Source organism: Salvelinus alpinus, chromosome 1 (genome assembly GCF_045679555.1).
Source record: "Salvelinus alpinus chromosome 1, SLU_Salpinus.1, whole genome shotgun sequence".
In the NCBI taxonomy this organism is placed as follows: domain Eukaryota; kingdom Metazoa; phylum Chordata; class Actinopteri; order Salmoniformes; family Salmonidae; genus Salvelinus; species Salvelinus alpinus.
In genome coordinates, this window is record NC_092086.1 from 93,245,522 (window position 1) to 93,271,799 (window position 26,278).

Here is a 26,278-nt window from a genome sequence, read left to right on the forward strand (position 1 = left end):
CTACATTACTCATCTCATATGTATATGTATATACTGTACTCTATATCATCTACTGCATCTTGCCATCTTTATGTAATACATGTATCACTAGCCACTTTAAACTATGCCACTTTATGTTTATATACCCTACATTACTCATCTCATATGTATATACTGTACTCTATACCATCTACTGCATCTTGCCTATGCCGTTCTGTACCATCACTCATTCATATATCTTTATGTACATATTCTTTATCCCTTTACACTTGTGTGTATAAGGTAGTAGTTGTGGAATTGTTAGGTTAGATTACTCGTTGGTTATTACTGTATTGTCGGAACTAGAAGCACAAGCATTTCGCTACACTCGCATTAACATCTGCTAACCATGTGTATGTGACAAATACAATTTGATTTGATTTGGTTAAAACATTGCCTCTATTATACCAGTTATTTGTGCTGCAACCAATTATTTTGTCTCCACACAAGATTGGCATAATGATGACAGAACGTGTTTTGTTTTATGGATTATTATATACTATTTGTCTATACATATAAATATTGAAATAGTTCTACAAAAAACATCACTAATTCATAACCTGGCATGCATAGAATGGGATGGCCTTACTGAACCTGCAGACAGCCTTGAGTTAACCCTCTTAGATACAATGTTCTGTTTCAAGGTTGACTTTCATTAGAGATTTTGACCCAGCCTACAATAGATGGGTGGTGGTGTGATGTTTGTTAATTAATATACAAAAGTTCATGGCATTGATAAATATGAAGCTCCATACATACATTTAGTACTTGTGTAAGTATTCAGAATTTTGACAAATAACTCAGTTTCCTCCTATTCAAAAATACCCTACATGTGGTATTACCTTTTTTGTGTTTCTATAGGCGGAATAGGAATATAATTTACTACCAAACCATCCTTGCTTGCCTGTAGGTGCTGGATTTTGTATCTATTAGGTCTACACTGTGCAAGAATGTTCTTTTAATATTTGTTGTGTGTAATTTTGGGGATTTTCATTTTACATATGTTTGTTGGACACATTAGAAGATATTTGCATAGTTATTACTTTACAGCGATTACATGACTTAATCAAAGGGTGTTGGAATTATAACTTTTTTTTTTACAAGGAATTATTTAAAATGTTGTTTTATAACAACCTGTGTTTTTAAGAAAGACAGATCTTTGCCCATGGACTCTGCATTTAGGCAATTTTTTGGAGAGGATGCATGTTTGAGGATTCTTATCCCAGGTGGCACTAGTACATGCTCTTGTGAAGGAAACTTTACCTGCTACTGCCTAGACTCTAAAGTGCATGAAGGTTGTTTTGGATAACTGTGTCAGCAATGTAAGCCTGTTGTGGTGGAACAGACACGTATTTCTAGCAGCTACAAGCATTGTATGATGAGTAGTGACGTGTCATCATCATACATAATGACGTAATTAGACCTGTTTTCTGCCACTACACAGCAAATTGACCAGCGTTACCTAGTGTTGATTTTTCAGTGCTCCATTGCAGGTAGATTTTTTAAATTGTTTGTTTCAATACCTATGTTTTTGCATGTACATTGATTAATTAATCTTTTGCTAATCAAATATAAATTACATACATGTTTTTTCACTAATATAATCTGTTACTTGGACTTATTGCACATGTTACTGAAATGGTTTTTCCAGTTTAGGTAGTCTCATATCTTAGTCTTCCCAACATAGCAGTCATTCTGAATGCAGGTTGCATGTGTGTAAAAATTCAAAATGTTGGGTATCCCCACTCTGGCTGGATTCCAATAGGAAGTACACATACAGTGCCTTGCAAAAGTATTCATTCCCCTTGGTGTTTTTTCCTATTTTGTTGCATTGCAACCTGTAATTTAAATAGATTTTTATTTGGATTTTATGAAATGGACATACACAAAATAGTCCAAACTGGTGAAATGAAATTTAAAAAATAACTTGTTAAAAAAAAATTGAGAAAAAAAATAAAACGTAAAAGTGGTGCATGCAAATGTATTCAACCCCTTTGCTATGAAGCCCCTAAATGTTATTATTATTATTTTATTTTTTATTTATTTCACCTTTATTTAACCAGGTAGGCCAGTTGAGAACAAGTTTTCATTTACAACTGTGACCTGGCCAAGATAAAGCAAAGCATTGTGACAAAAACAACAACACTAAGATCTGGTGTGAATAAGATCTGGTGCAACCAATTACCGTCAGAAGTCACATAATTAGTTAAATAAAGTCCACCTGTGTGCAGTAAGTGTCACAATATCTGTCACATGATCTCAGTATATACTATACACCTGTTCTGAAAATCCCCAGAGTCTGCAACACCACTAAGCAAGGGGCACCACCAAGCAAGCGGCACCATGAAGTCCAAGGAGCTCTCTAAACAGGTCAGGGACAAAGTTGTGGAGAAGTACAGATCAGGGTTGGGTTATAAAAAAATATCGAAAACTTTGAACATCCCACGGAGCACCATTAAATCCATTATTAAAAAATGGAAAGATTATGACACAACAACAAACCTGCCAAAAGAGGGCCGGCCCACCAAAACTTATTGACCAGGCAAGGAGGGCATTAATCAGAGAGGCAACAAAGAGACCAAAGATAACCCTGAAGGAGCTGCAAAGCTCCACAGCTGAGAATGGAGTATCTGTCCATAGGACCACTTTAAGCCGTACACTCCACAGAGCTGGGCTGTATGGAAGAGTGGACAGAAAAAAGCCAATGCTTAAAGAAAAAAATAAGAAAACACGTTTGGTGTTCGCCAAAAGGCATGTGGGAGACTCCCCTAACATATGGAAGAAGGTACTCTGGTCAGATGAGACTAAAATTGAGCTTTTTGTCCATCAAGGAAAACGCTATGTCTGGCGCAAACCCAACACCTCTCAGCACTCCGAGACTACCATCCCACAGTGAAGCATGGTGGCATCATGCTGTGGGGATGTTTTTCATCGGCAGGGACTGGGAAACTGGTCAGAATTGAAGGAATGATGGATGGCGCTAAATACATAAATATGATGGATGGCGCATTCATACATAGAAGATGTATGAATGCAACAACCATGTCACTAACAAATACTGTCATGGGTGGTAACGCTACAATTCACTTGAAAGGCAACGTACTCTGGGAAATATGCAAATAAGGCTTTACACTAAGCAGTGTGCTAATTTAACACTTAAAAAGTGTAGACCCCTATAGACACTGGACCAGTGTTACATTTAACACTGTTAGTGTTGATTTAACACTGGAGAATTTGCTGTGTGCATGTCCACTACACTCAGCCAACTCTAACCTTTTTATTATAGGCTACTTATAGGTCCTCATTTCAACCCAATCTTATCTAAGTAAGACATTTCATGATTTTCATATTTAATATTCACATTGAAATACGTTTGACTGTCTAGCCTACTCGTATCAATAGGATATTTATATATACACTAACGTTCCAAATTTTGGGGTCACTTAGAAATGTCCTTGTTTTTGAAATAAAAGTTATTTTTTGTCCATTAAAATAACATCAAATTGATCAGAAATACAGTGTAGACATATTAACGTTGTAAATGACTATTGTAGCCGGAAACGGCGGATTTTTAATGGAATATCTACATAGGCATACAGAGGCCCATTATCAGCAACCATCACCCCTATGTTCCAATTGCATGTTGTGTTAGCTAATCCAAGTTGATCACTTTAAAAGGCTAATTGATCATTAGAAAACCCTTTTGCAATTATGTTAGCACAGCTGAAAACTGTTATGCTGATTAAAGAATCAATAAAACTGTCCTTCTTTAGACTAGTTGAGTATCTGGAGCATCAGCATTTGTGGGTTCGATTACAGGCTCAAAATGTCCAGAAACAAAGAACTTTCTTCTGAAACTCATCAGTCTATTCTTGTACTGAGAAATGACAGCAATTCCATGCGAGAAATTGCCAAGAAACTGAAGATCTCGTACATCGGTGTGTACTACTCCCTTCACAGAACAGTGCAAACTGGCTCTAACCAGAATAGAAAGAGGAGTGGGAGGCCTCAGTGCACAACTGAGCAAGAGGACAAGTACATTAGTGTCTAGTTTGAGAAACAGACGCCTCACAAGTCCTCAACTGGCAGCCTCAATAAATAGTACCCGCAAAACTACTTTGAAGAATCTAAAATATATTTTTATTTGTTTTAACACTTTTTTGCTTACTACATGCTTCCATATGTGTTATTTCATAGTTTGATGTCTTCAATATTATTATACAATGTAGAAAATAGTATAAATAAAGAAAAACCCTTGAATGAGTAAGTGTGTCTAAACTTTTGACTGGTACTGTATATATATACATGTATTTTGAATTACGTTCTGTAGGCCAACTGGCCTTAATCCAATTATATTTATTTAGTCATTAATTAAGGAAGGCTGCCAAACTCACAGGCTGACGGCAAAAAGCGCTCAAGGACATTGGAAGATAACTTTGTCCCTGCGCAAACTTGCAGCAATCCAAACATTCTCAAAAACCAAGCATTAATTGCTGTTCTACCGGGGTGTGTTCAGTTGTCTGACGAGTTTTTGGGTGCATCACTCTTTCGTAGGCTTGCACCTTTATGGATATTAAACGTTAGCCTACTAGAGGAGTTTCATGATTGAAACAGGCACCGCTTCCCTCCGGTTACGCATTTGCCAGATTGGACACAGACAACAGGGAAAAATAGACACGATTATAGTCCATCGACTTCAGAACATCACTTCAGTCAGGACAAATTTCATTTTCGCCTTCATGGATGGTGAGCGCAAATCTGACATGTAGGATACTTCTGTTGGCTTTATAATGTCAAAATGTATGCATAAACTTTTTTATATCTGAAGCCGTAAGCATTTTATGAAATAACGACATCTTTGTTTTCAAAACCTTTTTATATAAACTGGGTAAATCATTTTTGGTTTAGGCTAAATATTTCGGGCAAAAAATCTATTAAATTACGCAATAGGCCTATCCTTCTATTTTTTAAAGATAGGTCTAATTAGCTGACTCATTGTTTTGCTAAACGCCAATAGGCCGATGACTTTAAATTCTTGTCAATGAATTTGGTCAATAAGCTTACGTTTTCACAAACCTCATTTTTACAACTCAGACGGCCAATCGCCGTAAACGCCGTTTTTTTTGGACTATGGAGATTCCGGTTGGATTAGGAGGAGTTTGTGACTCCCCAAACCTAGTTTTTCGCGGACCTTTCCAAAACGTTTTCCACAACGTGCAAGCACTGCCGAGTAACACGACTGTCACTGAAAGCTTGGACTTTTGTAGTTCAAAGTACAGTTTCTTGCAGAATAAACAACCCTGGGAGATGCGCCAAACGAGCCGGCAATCATCCCGAAAAGAAATATGGTCAGGAACGGCTCGCAATTCTGATATTGAAGTGAGGGAAGATGACAGCGTTTGTTTTTCCAGAACACTCGAATCAGTGGCATGTCGTATTCATTTTGCCAAAAGCTCAAAAGGGAACAAAGCCGGGTTTTCCTCTTTGCACGAATCAGACAATCCAAACGCGAATGAATACGGATCGTCTCGTTCTGGACAGCAAGTCTCCAACACGGAACAACAGTCCTGTCAACCCTCTGTGTCCCATCACGGAAATGAGTTAAATCATAACAGTGAGGCCTGTGTGGCGAGCAGTTGCTCCAGTTCTGCCTGCAGCACCATCTCAAAAACGGCGAGGGAGCTCTGCAACGCTGTCTCTGTGTCACTGGGATTGACCATGGACGCAAATGAGATGACTGACCTGGGACCTAATCACGCACCATCCAGCGTAAATCACCAAAGTCAAGGAAACTATTTGTTTGAGGTGCCTCTATTGAAATGTTCTGGAGCTGGAGAAAACGTCTCCATAACAGAATACAATTGCCCCAGTGAGCGCCATGCCAAGCCACTACAAAGTGATAAACAACTAGTTGAGATGTTTCAACGTTCCCCTGCAAACAACCTTACAGAAGAAGTGGCGACCATACAGCACCTTAGCTCCGGACATCCATCCACAGATGAACAGGAGTTTAGACTGAATGAAAACAGGGATGACCCGACTTCAAAAGAAACAGATCATTTTCTGAATACAGGAGCTCTTTCAGCGTCTTATCATTTTGACCAACTGTTGCCAGCACACTTGGCACACTTCAGTCAAACCGAAACAGACAGAAACTCTTCTCATGTGTTCTACAAACCCCCAGCACATGTCGGTGAAACTGGAGAGACTATGGAGGACAAATATGCTGACTACTTACAACAACAGTACAGTGTCAAGATAAAATCTGAGACCTTTAATAGGCATAATGAACCTGCCGGAACGTCATGGGACTTTCAGTACAGGTATAATGACAATGACAATACACAATATGGACCGAGGCAGGGTATGAATTCATACATTGCGGGACCGGACATTGCGTTAATTTGTAACCCTCATGAATATGAGAGGGGTGGTGGACTCGTGCGCAGAGAGCGGCCAACTCCTGAGCAGTGGTACCCGGGCGAGATGCTAGGGAGGTTGCCCTATCCCAACTCCCCATGCATAAAGAATGAGGTTGGTGACAGTCTGGATGTCTCTTACACAGATGCCAGGTAATAACTTTATTGACATGCACAAATACACAGAAACACTTTACATTACAGTGCCCTTATAATGGTGTAATTAACCTACATTTGTAAATTCAGTGTAACAAAAGCAATCTGTCACCTGTCACATGTTACAATGTTATGGGCTGCATAATTCTTAATTCCCTCTTCCAACAGACTATCACAATGTACTATAATAGGGTGGCTACTGTTATATTGATAATATGTATTTGATGAAAAAAATCAACTACCCCATTGCCAAATGGTAATATTGCAAATGATATAGTGTTGTGTTTATTTTATTATCTTTAATAAATGTAGCACTCTCAGTATTACTCTCTGCGGTGGTTACTGCAGTAGTAACATAGAATGAGAATGAATTCTGCATAGGTTAGGCCACTATTGATCCTGAAAAGGATAGCCGCGAATAGTGTTGAAGGAACAGAAAAAACACCACATTTTAACAGTTCAGATTTGTACATCGTAGAGGAATTGCAAAGTTGCACCTCCATATCATTGTCATTACAGCAAATAAAGGTGTTATAAGCCTACTTTGTAGACTACGTTAAGCATCTATAGTTCTAAGCTCTGAATAGTGTATATCCATAGTGCTTGTCTGTTTTTGCTTTTTTAAAGAAATAAGACCTTCTATGCTTCATTAGAACTTATTTTATTATTATGTTGTCTGTATAACTTTTTCCTATAATTTGATTGGACACAAAGCCACATGCCGCATGATTTACGTATCTGTTGTGTAGAGAGCCATGGAACATTTCTCAATCGCAAAATAATAAATGTGTTGTTGAATTGATTAACAATGCTTTTCATAGGCTACTTTGAAAATTAGCTGTTGTCCAACATAAATCCTGCTAGTGGAATGTGCAACTAATATCATGCAAAAAAGCAAGCATCATATTTGTAGTGTCTGTAATACACTGAGTACGGTCCTTGAGCAAATTTTGTTGTCTTTAATGTTTTACTCACAGTGATTTGGTGTTTGGTGTAGTAGGATGGATGGAATGACACAAAATAGAGCCCTTATTGGACCACACAGGGTATATGGTGTACATTATTTTCATTCAAAGGTAATCAAATCAATGTCTCAACCTTAAAGTGAACCTGTAATTTTTCAAGAACTTGTCATGTAGCCTACAGAATAAGAGAAAAACATTATATATACAGACTACACTCTTAGAAAAAAAGAGTTCCAAAAGAGTTCTTCAGCTGTCCCCATAGGAGAACCCTTTTTGTTCCAGGTATAATAACTCTTTTGGGTTCCATGCAGAACCCTCTGTGGAAAGGGTTATACATGGAACCCAAAAGGGTTCTTCAAAGGGTTCTCCCATGGGGACAACCAAATAACCCTTTTTGGTTCTAGATAGCATATTTTTTCCTAAGAGCAGGGTTCCCCAACTGGTAGACCCCCTGGCCAAATTTTTAGAACGTTTTCTGAGATTTTTTTCAAAAAATGCCAGCAAATCAGCTCCAAGTGCTTTTAATTTTGAAAATCTGGCCCAAAGTATTTCCACACATAATAGAGAGACACGTGATTGTATACAAGTGTAAGCAGGTGTGAAAGTATTATGTTTTAGTCAAATGTATCTATTTGGGCTTCTTGCTGTCAATTTGCAGTCTACAATTATTTGTAATTATGTTACAAATAATGACCAACCACTCAAGGAAAAATCAGCCCGCAGTTGACTCTAGTTGATGATCCCTGATGTACAGGCTCTGTGAAGATAGGCTTTTGAGGGGCTGTAACAATTCAATGAGCAGACTTTCTTATCTTACACACAAGACACTGCATACCCTAACACTGAGTGGAGGGAGAAGTTTGTTATCAGTCCAGTCACATTTTTTTACTCCAAAAATGGCTACTGATGATCTCAATTCCCATATATTCAGAACAAGAAATGCTATAAAATCTTGTTTACAGTATAAACCATTTACTAACATGATCATATGAGACGTGGGCCCCTTCATTTAAATTTAGTTACAAGAGATTTAGAAACAACATTCTTCCTTCCTGCCCATGAGAAAGCATTTTTGAATCTGAAACATGTTTGAATCTGTAGCTCAATTATTCCCAACCAGAAGACAAGGACTTAGACAATACGCATCTCTATAATATCTGTTACAGGGAGTAATATTTCTCCAACTCAGGATAATAGTGCATCACTGGTGCCCTTACCTGTTAATTCATTTTGCCCTGTAGTTTTGAATTTTGGTATTTGCATTTACAAGATGTTTCTAAGATATTGAAGTGGTATGGAATTTATATCAAACAGTTGCATGTATTGTAATGGGTAGCAATAACACTAGATTTGCATGTTTGTGTGTACGGTATTCCTCGTTTCCACATGGTCAGACGTCTTTACATTTAGCACTACTTTGATTCATGTCATGAGATAGAGATCTAGTTTTACATGAGTTAACTGGTGATCTACTTTACTGCCCGTTTGACAGCAACCCCACATTATTCATACACATGGCCATATTTTAGAATATCTTTGTCTGACTTGGAGAGCTCATCTATATACATTTTTAAATGGTCTGATAGGCCCACTATAACTGAGCCCTAGCTTGAGTTCCTATGTGAATTTGATTGTTTATTGAATTACCCCGTAGACAAAGTAATATTGTCTTTGTCAGAAAATGTTTCACATTGTGGCATTAACACTTACATTGTTCTGATCTGCAATATAACAGCAGCAACTACAATTATACCAAACATAGACCTATTACATCACATTGAGTGCTTTTAAGATTTGTATTTTAGTCAACATAAACAGTAACCCCTCTGGTGTGTTCACAGTCCTAGAAGTATCCTATAGCCAGTTTATAACTGTGAAGGGACATCCAGACCATGTCTTTTCAATTACACATGAGTGCTAATTGTTATAGCTTCCTCTATAGCCCTCAAACTCAACCCTGGACCTCGAAGCCAGTTCTACTGCATTCCCCTCTAATCATGGACTGATTTAGACCAAGGACACTAATTGTTTCCTTTAAATTAAGACCTAGACAACCAGGTGAGGTTGAATACCCCTGCTCTATAGGATGCTTTTATAAGCAATGTATTATCCAATGGTGTATTTTTTTTTACGGACTGGAACTATAACAAAGCATGTCTGATCAGGCTTCATCCAACTATGGAAGTAAATACAAACATCAGAGATAATTCACCAACCATGTGATGTTACGGTGTACTATGGATAAATGTTAAAATTGGTCAGTAATAATATATTATCAATAGAGAATATATACTGTGGCTCCAAAAACCTCAGCGCAGTGACCGAATGGATATGGAATGTGGAAGAACAAGATAGGCCTCTAAAAGGCTTGTTAGACAAAGGGTCAATTAAGTTGTCAATTTCTGTTGCAGCAATTATGCTCTGTTTGGTGTGAAAATAGATTTTTGTCTTACTAAGCAGTCACTGGCACCTAACACTTATTTTTGGACTGTTCCTTACCTTTAGCTGTCATCACCATGTCATGAGAGGGATATTTGCATTTTTTAAACTATTAATGGAGATGATGTTCTATCGTTTCCACATTATAGCAGCCGGACGGATTTCCACCCAACATCACACAGGCAGTATAGTTCTTTACACTGTACGTTTCAGTTTAAAAAAACAACAACTATTAGTTACCACCACATTGAGCATATTTACTTATCATTTCAGGGTGATGGTTTGAGTTTGTAGTTACATTGAAAAAAACAACAATAAAACTTATATTACTGCATTCGCTATTCAAAACTATATAAAATTTGCTTTAAAACTAACTCTATCCATGAAATGCTGGTGTTTTTAATGAGTTTTCTCTAGAGTATGTCAACTGCGATGCTGTTAGTGCATTCAGTGCATATTGTTTGCTCAGTACTGTTACTATATGTGTGTGTTTATTCCACCATCACTCCCAAACAGTGTAGGATTAATAATCCATGTGGTATTTCATCAGAATTGTCTGGCTGTAAAGTTTAATCATCTTTACCAGAGGTGGCTCACTCCTTCCACCACTCCCTCTCTCGGATCACTCTCACTCCCCACTGGACTAAGAGTGGGCTTCATGCTTCAGATCCCTCTTGTCCTATTTGATGTCGCTTCCTTGGCCCCATGGCTCATTATGGCATTGTTTTTATACACTCACAACACAAGCAGGTGGGAGCCTGCAATGCACTGGGCTTTATGACTGGGAAAGGTTGTTTTGAATTTGTTTCGTCATTTGAGGTGTGTGTGTGTATGGGGGGGACACTTTTTGAGGACAAAGGGCTGGATGCACTAATGGTCAGTACTCCACTGCTGATCTGATCCACTCACTAAATGAGACAGTGAATTTACCTGAGATTCTAAATTACTTTCCAAATTGCACCTCAAGCGTGAAAGTGCTGTGCTATTGACAATTCGCATGTCAAAGTCACACACCACCTGCAGTGTAAAATATTATGTGGATTCCAAGGTCTAAAATGTCTAAGTGCTATTTGCTTCAGTTTTTGAACTTACAAACCATATGGCTATTAGCTCCAATTGGCTTATGGGCAGCATTCTTGATATCAGCCTCCTGTTATATCAAATTCAGAATAGCTTATTTTGCTCATGCGGAGTAGTCATTCACCTAGGCGACATTTATGTTGAATGTGAATTTCATTTCAAACTGGTTAGATGGGGTGGGTAGGGAAGAACCGGGATACAAATTGTACTTAGTTATTTTCCTAATTACTCAGAGATCAATTAAAAAATAAATAAATCGTTATTTAACCTTTATTTAACTAGGGAAGTCAGTTAAGAACAAATTCTTTATTTACAATGACGGCCTACCCTGGCCAAACCTGGACGATACTGGGCCAATTGTGCGCCGCCCAATGGGACTCCCAATCACGGCCGGATGTGATACAGCCTTAGACCGCTGCACCACTCGGGGGCCCAATAGAGCTAGAGACACCGTATTTTATTACAAATAACATATATATGTCATATTCCATTAGCAACTGTAATTACTTTTCTAGGGTAAATTAGTTTAAATTAAATAGACAGAGAACAGAACTACCGCAATGTCAATTTTGTACCTGCCGGTGGGAGTAAAATAGCCTTGGGACAGAAATAACATTTGGCGAGAAGTGCACAAAAGTCTTATCTTCATGTTTCTGGTTTGTTATGGTCTTTACTTTCAACAAATGTACTATCAGCCATCATTTCATGTTGGTGCCGATTTGAATAATTAATGCTGTAGGTTAGAAATGTATGAAAATGATCCATCAACAATGCTGCACAATGCTGCACAACCACAATATTTTGCCTTACAATATTAATCAGACTAAAATTGATCACATAATAGCTACATTAACCATAATTTTCTCATCTCACTTTAATGGGAATGTAGTAGGATATGTTTTTCACCATTTTCAATGACTGTTCATGCTTAGATCTACCAATCAGGTGCACTCCAGCTATCCTTGTCATGCACACTCCTCGTGTCTTGATAGAATAAACGTCTTTATTCTCTTTACAAACGGCAAACATATCATGCTTATCACATTTCCATGGCTTGACATAAGGTAATTGACCCCCAGAATCATAAAGATATATATTTTAACCACTAAACTGTCGATAAAAGCTTATGTGAGAAGCTGAGCCATCAAGTGAATTGATTAAGGCATAATTCTAATGATGTCATATACAATTTTCAAACATTCAGTCAGTCAGTCAGTTAATGTTTTGTTAACATAATAAAAGCAATATGAACTAGAGGAGACAATGGCCTGTGCTTGAATGTTTATTTTATTTGATTCCAAGTCATTAGTTTACAGTATGTTAGTTTCTTCCCAACCGTCTCCCCTGTAGCTTCTCCCAGGCTAACACCCAAGACTTGAAGCCTATGCTGTCATTTAGTCACTAGATGGGTTAAGAAAATGACATATGTTTGGAACCTTAAATAACTAAACACAACTCTACAACCAAAAAACACTTTCTGGTCCGTTTTTTTAACTTACATCGCTCATAACCACATTTTGTTGATGACTCATTGAAACACCATGAAACATGGTGGGACTAGGCTGTTTCTTTGCAGTGAGCTCATCCTCCACATTAGGAACGTGCTGACTTGACTACATCATTCTAGCTTCTGTGTTATCTGAGAAAATGGGCGTGTTACTTTCGCCACGTGTTACTTTCGTCCCGACTCTCCCTGACAAAGGACATCCGCATTGATTCAGTAGAATTCTGTGGTTACAAGTCTTTGACAGTGAGGCTGAACGGTAATTTCAGAGGAGTAAGATTCTTTCCAATATAAAATGACATACTTTTTTAATCCTTGATGATTTTATCAATACAATTTATAAGTGGAGATGTTTTGCCTAATAGAGTTTTATGAATAGTCAAAATGGTCAGAACCAGTCTGAAATACAATTATTCAGCTTTTCTGATAATTTCTGTTTACCCCTGCCTTGCCATGCCTGCCCTATACATTCACAGGAATACTCCATGTTGACATCCACAGGATATGCCATCAACATATGAATGTCTTGCAGTATTGCCACCTATCCTAAATGCACTTCTCATTTTGGAATTCCAAGAATTCTAACTATTTCCCTGAAATGTTTATTGCAAAAGTGGATAATGCCAACAACAACAAAAAATTCGGAGGTCTTTGCTGATTTCTTTTGATTTTCCCATGTCAAGCAAAGAGGCAGTGAGTTTGAAGGTAGGCCTTGAAATACATCCACAGGTACACCTCCAATTAACTCAAATTATGTCAATTAGCCTCTCAGAAGGTTCTAAAGCCATCATTTTCTGGAATTTTCCAAGCTGTTTAAAGGCACAGTCAACTTAGTGCATGTAATCTTCTGACCCACTGGAATTGTAATACAGTGGAAAATAAGTGAAATAATCCTTCTGTAAACAATTGTTGGAAAAATGACTTGTGCCATGCACAAAGTAGATGTCCTAACCGTCTTTCCAAAACTATAGTTTGTTAACAAGAAATTTGTGGAGTGGTTGAAAAGCGAGTTTTAATGACTCCAACCTAAGTGTATGTAACCTTCCGACTTCAACTGTATATAATCATGTCAAATTAAATATTAAGCCACTGATAGCTGTTCAGAGGTAACTATGACAAAACTGAGCCTTGTGCTTTATTCCCTTACAGCTGGCCTCTCTTGCTCTAGATTCTGACCGAGAGTCAGTGGGCATTTAGCATACTGAAGATACTGTAGAGATGACTGTTTTGGTGATTGGTTATAAGCTTTGTCCTTGCCTTTTTTATATAGAGCCTTGACATCTTACATTATGTGTTTTTGAATTATAGTTATGTCTGTACACACTGTCCAATCTCTTCCTGTGCTCACGGCTGCAGTAGAGCACCCCTCTTTCCCCCCTGGCCCTGGCACTGCTGTTCTCACCTTTCCCACACTCTCTCATCATCACCCTCTGTCCAGCTCTTATGGGAGATCAGACAAATTCTGATCTCACTTAGAAACTGTGAATCTGAGGGAGAAAAGTGAAAATTATTCAATAAATCTGGATCTGTTAATAAAATACAATTTTGGTTAAATGCATTTGAATTAAATCAGCATCCCTTTTGATTTAAACAAAACTTTAATTTAAGAAGTGGTCAGAAAGGGAATGTTTGGACCTGAATGCCCAAACATTCAGGAGATAAAGATGCTCAAAGTTGAGCCATTTTGCATACTTTACCATACCATGAGACATCCATGTCTTCATCCCTGGAAAATAAGTTTGATATAATTTAAAAGCTCACACACAGTGTTGTCAATCAATTGTATTATTTAAAAAAAATATATACAGTGGGGAGAACAAGTATTTGATACACTGCCGATTTTGCAGGTTTTCCTACTTACAAAGCATGTAGAGGTCTGTAATTTTTATCATAGGTACACTTCAACTGTGAGAGACGGAATCTAAAACAAAAATCCAGAAACTCACATTGTATGATTTTTAAATAATTAATTTGCATTTTATTGCATGACATAAGTATTTGATCACCTACCAACCAGTAAGAATTCCGGCTCTCACAGACCTGTTAGTTTTTCTTTAAGAAGCCCTCCTGTTCTCCACTCATTACCTGTATTAACTGCACCTGTTTGAACTCGTTACCTGTATAAAAGACACCTGTCCACACACTCAATCAAACAGATTCCAACCTCTCCACAATGGCCAAGACCAGAGAGCTGTGTAAGGACATCAGGGATAAAATTGTAGACCTGCACAAGGCTGGGATGGGCTACAGGACAATAGGCAAGCAGCTTGGTGAGAAGGAAACAACTGTTGGCGCAATTATTAGAAAATGGAAGAAGTTCAAGATGACGGTCAATCACCCTCGGTCTGGGGCTCCATGCAAGATTTCACCTCGTGGGGCATCAATGATCATGAGGAAGGTGAGGGATCAGCCCAGAACTACACGGCAGGACCTGGTCAATGACCTGAAGAGAGCTGGGACCACAGTCTCAAAGAAAACCATTAGTAACACACTACGCCGTCATGGATTAAAATCCTGCAGCGCACGCAAGGTCCCCCTGCTTAAGCCAGTGCATGTCCAGGCCTGTCTGAAGTTTGCCAATGACCATCTGGATGATCCAGAGGAGGAATGGGAGAAGGTCATGTGGTCTGATGAGACAAAAATAGAGCTTTTTGGTCTAACTCCACTCGCCGTGTTTGGAGGAAGAAGAAGTATGAGTACAACCCCAAGAACACCATCCCAACCGTGAAGCATGGAGGTGGAAACATCATTCTTTGGGGATGCTTTTCTGCAAAGGGGACAGGACGACTGCACCGTATTGAGGGGAGGATGGATGGGGCCATGTATCGCGAGATCTTGGCCAACAACCTCCTTCCCTCAGTAAGAGCATTGAAGATGGGTCGTGGCTGGGTCTTCCAGCATGACAACGACACGAAGCACACAGCCATGGCAACTAAGGAGTGGCTCCGTAAGAAGCATCTCAAGGTCCTGGAGTGGCCTAGCCAGTCTCCAGACCTGAACCCAATAGAAAATCTTTGGAGGGAGCTGAAACTCCGTATTGCCCAGCGACAGCCCCGAAACCTGAAGGATCTGGAGAAGATCTGTAGGGAGGAGTGGGCCAAAATCCCTGCTGCAGTGTGTGCAAACCTAGTCAAGAACTACAGGAAACGTATGATCTCTGTAATTGCAAACAAAGGTTTCTGTACCAAATATTAAGTTCTGCTTTTCTGATGTATCAAATACTTATGTCATGCAATAAAATGCAAATTAATTACTTAAAAATCATACAATGTGATTTTCTGGATTTTTGTTTTAGATTCCGTCTCTCACAGTTGAAGTGTACCTATGATAAAAATTACAGACCTCTACATGCTTTGTAAGTAGGAAAACCTGCAAAATCGGCAGTGTATCAAATACTTGTTCTCCCCAGTGTATATAAAGGAATACAAATTGTAATTTACAAACCTTTAACATAAATGATCGAAAACACGTAAACTATGATTTTTTTTCTTCTCCATATTTGCATATGTTGTATCTTACACTCTATTTCACATCATCTGAGGTTTTGTGTTGTGCCCACCATCGGTTAAGACACGACATGCTCTTGAATACAGATTGGGTGTCATTTCAATCATAGAAATATAATTCATAGAATGGACCTATCTCTTCAGACCATTGCAATGTAGCTGGTACACTATTGACATTTAAATTTAATTGACATTTTAACAACTAATTAATTACTATACCACAGATCCACCCGTTGTATGTCAACTTAAATGGTCAAGTTTATTCTATTATCTATATTGCTATGATTTAAATAGGTTTCCTATGTATTGACAATAACATTTAAAACAACAGATATACCCATTCAAGTCAACATTCTCTGATGTGTGGACCTCCAACCATCTTTGTGGTATCATTTGAAAGTTGACATTTTATTTGTATTCCCCATTTTAGTACATTTATCAGCCAAAACATAGCACCCACCTTGTATTCAAGAGCATGTTATGTCAAAACCGATGGCAGGCACAACACAAAAACCTTAGATGATGTAAAATAGGGTCTAAGCTACAACATATGTGAATATGAATTTTACACTTTTCTAGATAATTGAATTGTTAAAATGTCATTTTTTAAATAAAATAAATACAATTCTCTAGAAATTATCTTATAGTTTGACAACCCTGTTTCTAAGCTTTTTAATTATATCAGTCTCAACCGTTTATCCTTTCCAGTGATGAAGACATGGATGTTTCATGGTATGGTGGGGTATGCAAAATGGGTCAACTTTGAAGACCTTTATCTCTTTAATGTTTTGGCATTCAGGTCCAAAAAGTCACTTTCTGGGCACTTCTACAATGGAAAAGTTTGTGGTCATATGCACATCCTTAAAAAACATAGGTGCTGGGCTAATAAAGAATAATAGTAAATAACAAGAAGGCCTGCACACTCTTTAAGCTCCCAATTCATCACTTTATTGCCTATGTTTCGATTTGAAACTAATCTTCGCCAGGTCAAACAAAAAGAACTGAAGAAGATCGGTTTCGGATCGAAACATAGTCAATAAAGCAGTGAATTGGGAGCTTAAAGAGTGTGCGGGCCTTCTTGTTCTTTACTACACCTCTACAATGGGCAAATATGTATGGAAGGTTTCGTTCAAGTCAAAAGCGGTGATTCAATTCAAATGGATTTACCCTTTTCACTATTTCTATAGAACCACACGAATAGCTGATGCACTTGATGGTAGTAGTATTGCACCTGAGGCCTCAATGTGAGGAGTCCTATAGAATGCCAGCCAGAGGCAATCACGTTTCATTTTGATCATGGACTATAGTCCAGATCGGGTGTCAGCTTCTGTGTGAGGTATTGGTCATTTTGCCCCTTCTAAGTCAGTGGCTTATAGCTAACCATGTTTATTTTTAGCAGAAGATCAATGTGCTTATGTGACGTGCCTTGCATAATGTTAATTTCATCAGAGCAATTGCTCTGTGTTTTTCAATTATCATATGGACAATGAAGCTCTGCAATTATACTATGATAGTTTTGATGAATTTGAATATTTTAGACAAGTCCACTAGTCCATTCTCAATGGGTTAACCCCTATAGAAAAAAATACAGGCCTCAAGCATTAGGTTCATGGTCACTTCATGGTCCTGTATGGCTCAGTTGGTAGAAAATTGCACTTGCACTGCCAGGGTTGTGGGTATGATTCCCGGGCCCACCCATATGTAAAATGTATGCACGCATGACTGACTGACTGTAAGTCACTTTGGATAAAAGTGTTTGCTAAATAGCATATATTATATAACTTTTGTTAAAATGGCAGGAAACGGCTTATCAGAGTGTATATAGTGGCAATAGAGAGAGGTAGAAGATAATAGGAACGCATATACTTATTGAATGATGCTGTTGACTAATTCTGTACTGTTTGTGTACATGTTTTTGTTGTTTTCTAAAAGCCTTTACTATATTCCTAAAGGTTTGAGGGTGGCAGCGACCACATGTACCCCATGGAGTTCTTCTTCCCGCCCCAGAGGACCTGTCTGATCTGTGCAGAAGAGGCATCTGGCTGCCATTATGGAGCACTCACCTGTGGCAGCTGCAAAGTGTTCTTCAAGAGAGCCGCAGAAGGTAAGACTTGATGAAGTGTAATGTGTTAAATGTAATGAAGTAATATGCCGTTGCACCTCTCCACACAGAAGACAGAGCAGAGCATTAATGGTGGAAATGGGATCCATATGTCAGAGCCACCTCTCATGCTTTTTGGAAATAATGTCTTTATGTATTACACTGAACAAAAACATACAGTGCATTCAGAAAGTATTCAGATCCCTTGACTTTTTTCACATTTTGATACGTTACAGCCTTATTCTAAAGTTTATTTTTTTTAAATAAAAAAATCATCAATCTACACACAATACCCCATAATGACAAAGCAAAAACAGGTTTAGAATTTTTTGCAAATTTTTAACATATATACTGTATATATATATAAAAAAACTTAATTACATAAGTATTTAAACTCTTTGATATGAGACTCGAAATTGAGCTCAGGTACATCCTGCATTTGACAGTGCATGTCAGAGGAAAAACCAAGCCATGAGGTCGAAAGAATTGTCCGTAGAGCTCAGAGACAGGATTTTTGTCAAGGCACAGATCTGGAGAAGGGTATCAAAACATTTCTGTGACATTGAAGGTCCCCAAGAACACAGTGGCCTCTGTCATTCTTAAAAGGAAGACGTTTGGAACCACCAAGACTCTTCCTAGAGCTGGCCGCCTGGCCAAACTGAGCAATCAGGGGAGAAGGGCCTTGGTCAGGTAGGTGACCAAGAACCCGATGGTCACTCTGAAAGAGCTCCAGAGTTCCTCTGTGGTGATGGGAGAAACTTTCAGAAGGACAACCATCTCTGCAGCACTCCACCAATAAGGTCTTTATGGTAGGGTGGCCAGACTTAAGCCACTCCTCAGTAAAAGGCACATGACAGCCCGCTTGGAGTTTGCCAAAAGGCACCTAATGGACTCTCAGACCATGAGAAACAAGATTCTCTGGTGTGATGAAACCAAGATTGAACTCGTTGGCCTGAATGTCAAGCGTCACGTCTGGAGGAAACCTGGCACCATCCCTACAGTGAAGCATGGTGGTGGCAGCATCATGCTGTGGGGATGTTTATCAGCGGCAGGGACTTTGAGACTAGTCAGGATCGAGGGAAAGATGAACAGAGCAAAGTGCAGAGAGATCCTTGATGAAAACCTGCTCCAGAGCGCTCAGGACCTCAGACTGGGGTGAAGGTTCACCTTCCAACAGGACAACGACCTTAAGCACACAGCCAATACAATGCAGGAGTGGCTTCGGGACAAGTCTCTGAATGTCTTTGAGTGGCCCAGCCAGAGCCCAGACTTGAACCTGATCAGAGAGACCTGAAAATAGCTGTGCAGCGACACTCCCCATCCAACCTGACAGAGCTTGAGAGGATCTGCAGAGAAGAATTGGAGAAACTTTCCAAATACAGGTGTGCCAAGCTTGCAGCATCATATCCAAGAAAACCAGAGGCTGTAATCGCTGCCAAAGGTGTTTCAACAAAGTACTGAGTAAAGGGTCTGAATACTTATGTAAATATAATATTTCAGTAAAAAAAAAAAAATCATACAAATAATGTCTAAAAACCTGTTTTTGCTTCTTCATTATGGGGTATTGTGTGTAGATTGATGAGGGGAAAAAAAGATTGAATCAATTTTAGAATAAGGCTATAACGTAACAAAATGTGGGAAAAGTCCAGGTGTCTGAATACTGTAAATGCAATATGAAACAATTTCAGCAATTTTACTGAGTTACAGTTCATATAAGGAAATCAATGAATTGAAATAAATAATTTGGCCCTAATCTATGGATTTCACATTACTGGGCAGGGGTGCAGCCATGAGTGGGCCTGGGTGGTCATAGGCCCACCCACTTGGGAGCCAGGCCCACCCACAGGGGGGCCAGGCCCAGCCAATTAGACTCCGTTTTTCCCCATAAGGGCTTTATTACAGCCAGAAATACTCCTCAGTTTCATCAGCTGTTCAGGTGGCTGGTCTCAGACGATCCGGTAGGTGAAGAAGCTGGATGTTGCAGTCCTGTGCTGGTGTGGTTACATGTGGTCTGCGGTTGGACGTACTGCCAAATTCTCTAAAACAACGCTGGAGGCGGCTTATGGTAGAGGAATTAACATTAAATTATCTAACAACAGCTCTGGTGGACATTCCTGCAGTCAGTATGCCAATTGTATGCTCCCTAAAAACTTGAGACGTCTGTGGCATTGTGTTGAGTGACAAAACTGCACATTTTAGATTGGCCTTTTATTGTCCCTAGGACAAGGTCCACCTCTGTAATGATCATGCTGTTTAATCAGCTTATTGATATGCCACATCTGTCAGGTGGATAGATTTACTTGGCAAAGGAGAAATGCTCACTAACAGGAATGTAAACAAATTTGTGCACCAAATTTGAGAGGAATAAGCTTTTTGTGCGTGTGGAACATTTCTGGGATCTTTTCTTTCAGCTCATGAAACTTGAGACCAACACTTTTACATGTTGCGTTTATATTTTTGTTCAGTATAGATGTAAATCATGTCATAAGGAAAACTGTTAAATGTATTTCAACGGAAAATTCTCATGGTCCATAGTATGGTTGATTTGGAATATGTCAACAGAAATCTATGTAATTTTTTACAAAACTGCCTAAAGTTACATTCATCCTAGCCTACCCCTCTGGGAAATCAGATTTAAACACAAACATTCTGAGCTACCAAGGCAAGTTAATCAGGCTTTTACTGACAATTATATCTAATCCATTACTATTTCAGTACAATGGCAGTTTTGGATGCAAAATATTTTTGGATGCAATATGGTTTCTCTTTAATTGACAATGCTCTGCCATAAAAATAACAGAAAACACCAGCTAAAATGCTGCCTTCCTGCTCCTAGGTATTCATTTGTTTTGTTCAGTATTTTCCTTTCTTAATTGAACTGTGAGTGCATAACTGCCATCAAACCATGCCATGTAAAATTATAGATTTGATTATTTCAATGTGCTACTTATAGAGCATGTCAATGTACTCTTCAACAAAAGTGTGTACACTGAGGAGATTTTATAGTCTAAGCTCCTGCTTTTTATGATCATCACACTGGACATGATAAGCAAGAGAGCAAAATGTATAACTGTTCCGGCTGTAATCATTCATGATGTAACTAACAACCATGTTACAACTTACAACCATGACGTACGTACCTTTCTTAATCATTCAAAGTAGAATTCCGTATTCTAATGCTTATCTTTGTTTGCATCTTTGTTAGGGAAACAGAAATACCTGTGTGCCAGCAGAAATGACTGCACCATCGATAAGCTGAGGAGGAAGAACTGCCCATCATGTCGCCTGAGGAGGTGTTTTGAAGCTGGGATGACCCTCGGAAGTAAATACAACTATTATGTCAATTTCTTAAGTCAATGAGAAATAATTAAAGTACTTAGCCATCCATCCACCCACCCACTGATCGATAATCATGGACAAAAGTTTGTGAATGTACAGTTGCATACACTCACCAGCCAGTTTATTAGGTACACCACCCCGTTCACGAAAACATATCGCTCCTACAGACAGTGAGTCACATGGCTGTGGGTTGCTATATAAAAAAGGCAGACAGGCATTGAAGCATTCAGTTACTGTTCAATTGAATGTTAGAATGGGCAAAATAATTATCGGCGGTGCCGGGGGCGCCGGATCCAGTATCTTAGAAACAGCCGCCCTCCTAGGCTTTTCACGCCCGACAGTGTCTAGGGTTTACCGAGAACGGTGCGACAAACAAAAACATTCAGTCAGCGAAAACAGCTTGTTGATGAGAGAAGTCAAAGGAGAATAGCAAGAATCGTGCAAGATAACAGGCGGGCTACAAACAGACAAATAATGGCGCAGTACAACAGTGGTGTGCAGAACAGCATCTCGGAACACACAACTCGTCGATCCTTGTCACGGATGGGCTATTGCAGCAGACAACCACACCGGGTTCCTCTCATATCAGCTAAAAACAAGAAGAAGCGGCTCCAATGCTAGACAATTGAGGAGTGGAAAAACATCGACTTGAACATTACAGCGAGTTCAGTTTACTTGTGTGGCCTGCACAGTCCCCAGACCTCAACCCAATAGCATAGCTGCGGGAAGTAGGAGTGCTGAGGGAACTGAAAAAATACAATAAAAATAGTGCACTTGGCCTTTATTATTCCCCACAGCGCCCCCACCCAGCGGCCATGCCCAATAGAGTATCTTTGGGATGAGATGGAACGGGCTGTTCGCAGCATGAATGTACCACTGTCCAATCTACAGCAACTGTGTGATGCCATCGCATCAGCATGGAACAACATTCCTGTGGAATGTTTCCGACACCTTGTAAAATGTCTCCAATAATTCAAGCGGTTCTGGAGGCAAAGGGTGTCCGACCCGGTACTAGATGGCTCTACCTAATAAACTGTCCAGTGAGTGAATATGGGCCATTCTACAGAAGTGGTGCAAATTGGGGGTTGAAAAAAAAGCTCATTTGTATCCTATTTTTCCCCAAACTTTCAGCACATGTCTTCCAACATACAGTGCCTTCAGAAAGTATTCACACCCCTGACTTTTTCTACATTTTGTTATGTTATAGCCTGAATTTAAAATGGATTAAATTGAGATTTTTGTCTCTGGCCTACACACAATACACCATAATGTCAAAGTGGAATAACTTATTATTATTTTTAACAAATTCATAAAAAAAGAAAAGCTGAAATGTTTTGAGTCAATAAGTACCCGAGTATTCATTTGTTATGGCAAGCCTAAATAAGTTCAGGAGTAAGAATTTGCTTAACAAGTCACATAATAAGTGGCATGGACTCACTTTGTGTGCAATAGTACATTTTAACATGATTTTTTCATCTCTGTACCCCACAAATACAATTATCTGTAAGGTCCCTCAGTCGAGCAGTACATTTCAAACACAGATACATCCACAAACTCCAGGGAGGTTTTCCAATGCTTCGCAAAGAAGGGCACCAATGGGTACAAATAAAAAAAGCCGACATTGAATATCCCTTTGAGCATGGTGAAGCTTTTAATTACACTATGGATGGTGTATCAATACACCCAGTCACTACAAAGGTACAGGCGTCCTTCTTCACTCAGTTGACAGAGAGGATGCAAACTGCTCAGGGACTTCACCATTAGGCCAATGGTGACTATAAAACAGTTACAGAGTTTAATGGCTGTGATAGGAGAAAACTGAGGATAGATCAACAACATTGTAGTTATAGTACTCCACAATACTAACCAAATTTACAGAGTGAAAAGAAGGAAGCCTGTACAGAATACAAATATTGCAAAACATGCATTCTGTTTGCAACAAGGCACTAAAGTAATACTGCACAAAAAATGTGGCAAAGCAATTAAAGTTTTGTCCTGAATACAAAGTGTTATGTTTGGGGCAAATCCAATACAACACCTTACTGTGTACCACTCTCCATATTTTCAAGCATAGTGGTGGTTGCATCATGTTATGAGTGTGCTTGTAATCGTTAAGGACTGGGGAGTTTTTCAGGATAAAAAATAAACGGATTGGAGCTAAGCACAGGCAAAAAAGCAGAGGAAAACCTGGTTCAGTCTACTTTCCACCAGACACTGGGAGATGACTCTACCTTTCAGCATATTTTAAATATTTACCTGAATTCCTTACTACTCCACAAAATGTGTGCCTACCGAAACATAGTAAAAAATGTTGCAATAAAGGGAGAACCAGTTTTGATTAACCTTCTATTACAGATACTTTTTTGAAATTTAATTTTCATACAAAATTAACAAAATAGTAAAAACATTTCTTTTTACCTGATTTTCAAAACCTAGAGAAATATAATCTCTCTTGTTCTCTGTAAAATGTTTAATGTTGATTGTATGAATCTGAAACTTGTTTATTGATTGAATTAGTTATGCATCTAATTAATTATATTGTTAGATGTTAAAATTATTCCTGGCAAAATAAGAGGTGTTCCGGTATGAAGTGTCAATCATATAAATACATTGAGGACTCTAGATGGATGTAACTTGTTTTAGTATAGACATTGCCAAGAACAAGACCACTAGATCAAGAGTCCGTGGGCCCTTTCTTCAATTGTAAGATACTCAAGTAGAGTAAACTTGAGTACAGTACAGTAGAGTAGAGCACAGGGTACAGTAGAGCACAGTACATTAGAGTGCAGGAGAGCACAGTACATTAGAGTACAGTAGAGTAGGGTACAGTACAATATAGTACAGCACAATAAAATACAGTAGAGTACAGTGAATTACAGTACAGTATAACACATTATAGACATCCAAGTTTTGGCCAAATAGATGTCAAGTTTGGGCTCTTGAAGGGTTGGAGCCCTCCTGCTGACTAAGCATCTCAATATTCTACACTTTTTCTTGAAGCGTGCATTTGTCGACTACCCACATGGTGATCCTCTGTAGCTCAGTTGGTAGAGCATGGTGAATGTGACTTTATAATGGAGATGGCCTTAATGATGCTGCCCATGCTGTCACAGACTCCATAATGGCACAGATACAAAGAGGAGATCTCTGTATATCTCTATGGTTTCATTATAGTTTCGGTTGTGGCCGTTTTGGTTTGGACAATTTTTACATATATTTTACTTTAAACTGCAAATTAAAACGGCAAAAAACAACGATTTTCCATCAATAGAATCAATGTAGGGACATAGGCGGCGCGTGAGTTTCAAGTTTGGGGAAGCTAATTTTCACCATAAAAATTCACCTTTCTAATAACGCATTCCATGCATCATCACATTTGTAGACTTATGTAAGATAGCCTACTATTCGTAATGTGATGAGTAGATTGGATACTCATTTAGGCTAATAATATAACTCAATCACTGTTCACAAAAAAGATTGTTCAATGCATGGCGTATAGCGTAGAGTAGGCCTAAGCTATATGCTAGCCTATATCAGACACGCTTCTTCGTTCTTTGCACGGGAAAAATGTGCTCTTCGCTGGTGCCAATAAGATAGGCTATACTGTTGTTCACACAATTAAGTTGAGAATTTTGATAACTAAAAGCCAGATTAGAGTATTTTCATTGTATTCTCTTTACAGCAATAGCCATTTGCTTTCCAAACTATGTCTTCCCGTGATTGTGTTTTTAAATATTGTGTAATGCCTGGCTGGGCCTCTACTTTTCACTGACAGTCGCAACTCAACAATAATCTATTTGTTATTTGCCGTGTAAGTTGCACAAATTGGTTGCGCTGCCCTTCCTTCCAGCTGTAGGCAATGCAATTTAATAAAAAAAATTGAAAAGAAGCTAATGATCCTCTGAGGCCAAATCATGCTTTAGTAGTCTATTTTGATAGATTTTATGTCTGTATAGACAGGAGTAGGCTAATTAGGCTATATATTTTTTGTCAATTTAATCAAATTTACTTTAGGGAAAGCTTCCCCTAGCCTTATGGATGAGCCGACCTATGTGTAGGGAGGTAACTTGATATCATGAGGGAATTGCTTAGACCACACTTACCGGTAGGACTAGTTATCTCACGAGCTCTGGCAGAGAAGTAGCCTATATGACCTCTTTAAAAGTATCCGAAACGTACAGTTAAACTATCCATCACCAATAAATGAAGGCTCTTCAGAGATAATAGGCTGGTTTATGCTGAGATCAACATGCTTTTATTAACCTACTATAATCTCCTACAAAACTTTTGTGATAGGCCTTCAATTAAAACCCTAGACCCACTCCAATTCACATACCGCCCCAACAGATCCACAGATGACACAATCTCAATTGCACTCCACACTGCCCTTTTCCACCTGGAAAAAAGGAACACCTATGTGAGAATGCTGTTCATTGACTACAGCTCAGCGTTCAACACCATAGTGCCTACAAAGCTCATCACTAAGCTAAGGACCCAGGGACTAAACACCTCTCTCTGCAACTGGATCCTGGACTTCCTGACGGGATGCCCCCAGGTGGAAAGGCGAGACAACATCACATCTGCCACGCTGATCCTCATCACTGGGGCACCTCAGGGGTGTGTGCTTAGTGTCCTCCTGTACTCCCTCTTGTACTCCCTGTTGAAGTCGTTGCCGAGCATGACTCCAACACCATCATTAAGTTTGCTGACAACAGTGGTAGGCCTGATCACCGACAACGATGAGACAGCCT

At 38.9% G+C, this 26,278-nt stretch overlaps 1 protein-coding gene across 2 annotated transcripts in view; it reads left to right on the forward strand.

Moving 5' to 3' along the window:
- Positions 1-4,563: 4,563 nt before the first annotated feature.
- LOC139534833 (androgen receptor-like) overlaps positions 4,564-26,278 on the forward strand; it is a 51,585-nt gene continuing 29,870 nt past the window's right edge. Inside the window, exons 1-3 of one of the 2 annotated variants that reach the window (XM_071334298.1) lie at positions 4,564-4,764; positions 18,040-18,191; positions 21,394-21,510. In XM_071334298.1, the coding sequence (XP_071190399.1) occupies positions 18,062-18,191; positions 21,394-21,510 (247 nt within the window). In that variant the 5' untranslated portion in view covers positions 4,564-4,764; positions 18,040-18,061. Of the gene's footprint in view, positions 4,765-5,034; positions 6,591-18,039; positions 18,192-21,393; positions 21,511-26,278 lie in introns of those variants that run through there. The other variant, XM_071334290.1, reaches the window with a different exon arrangement.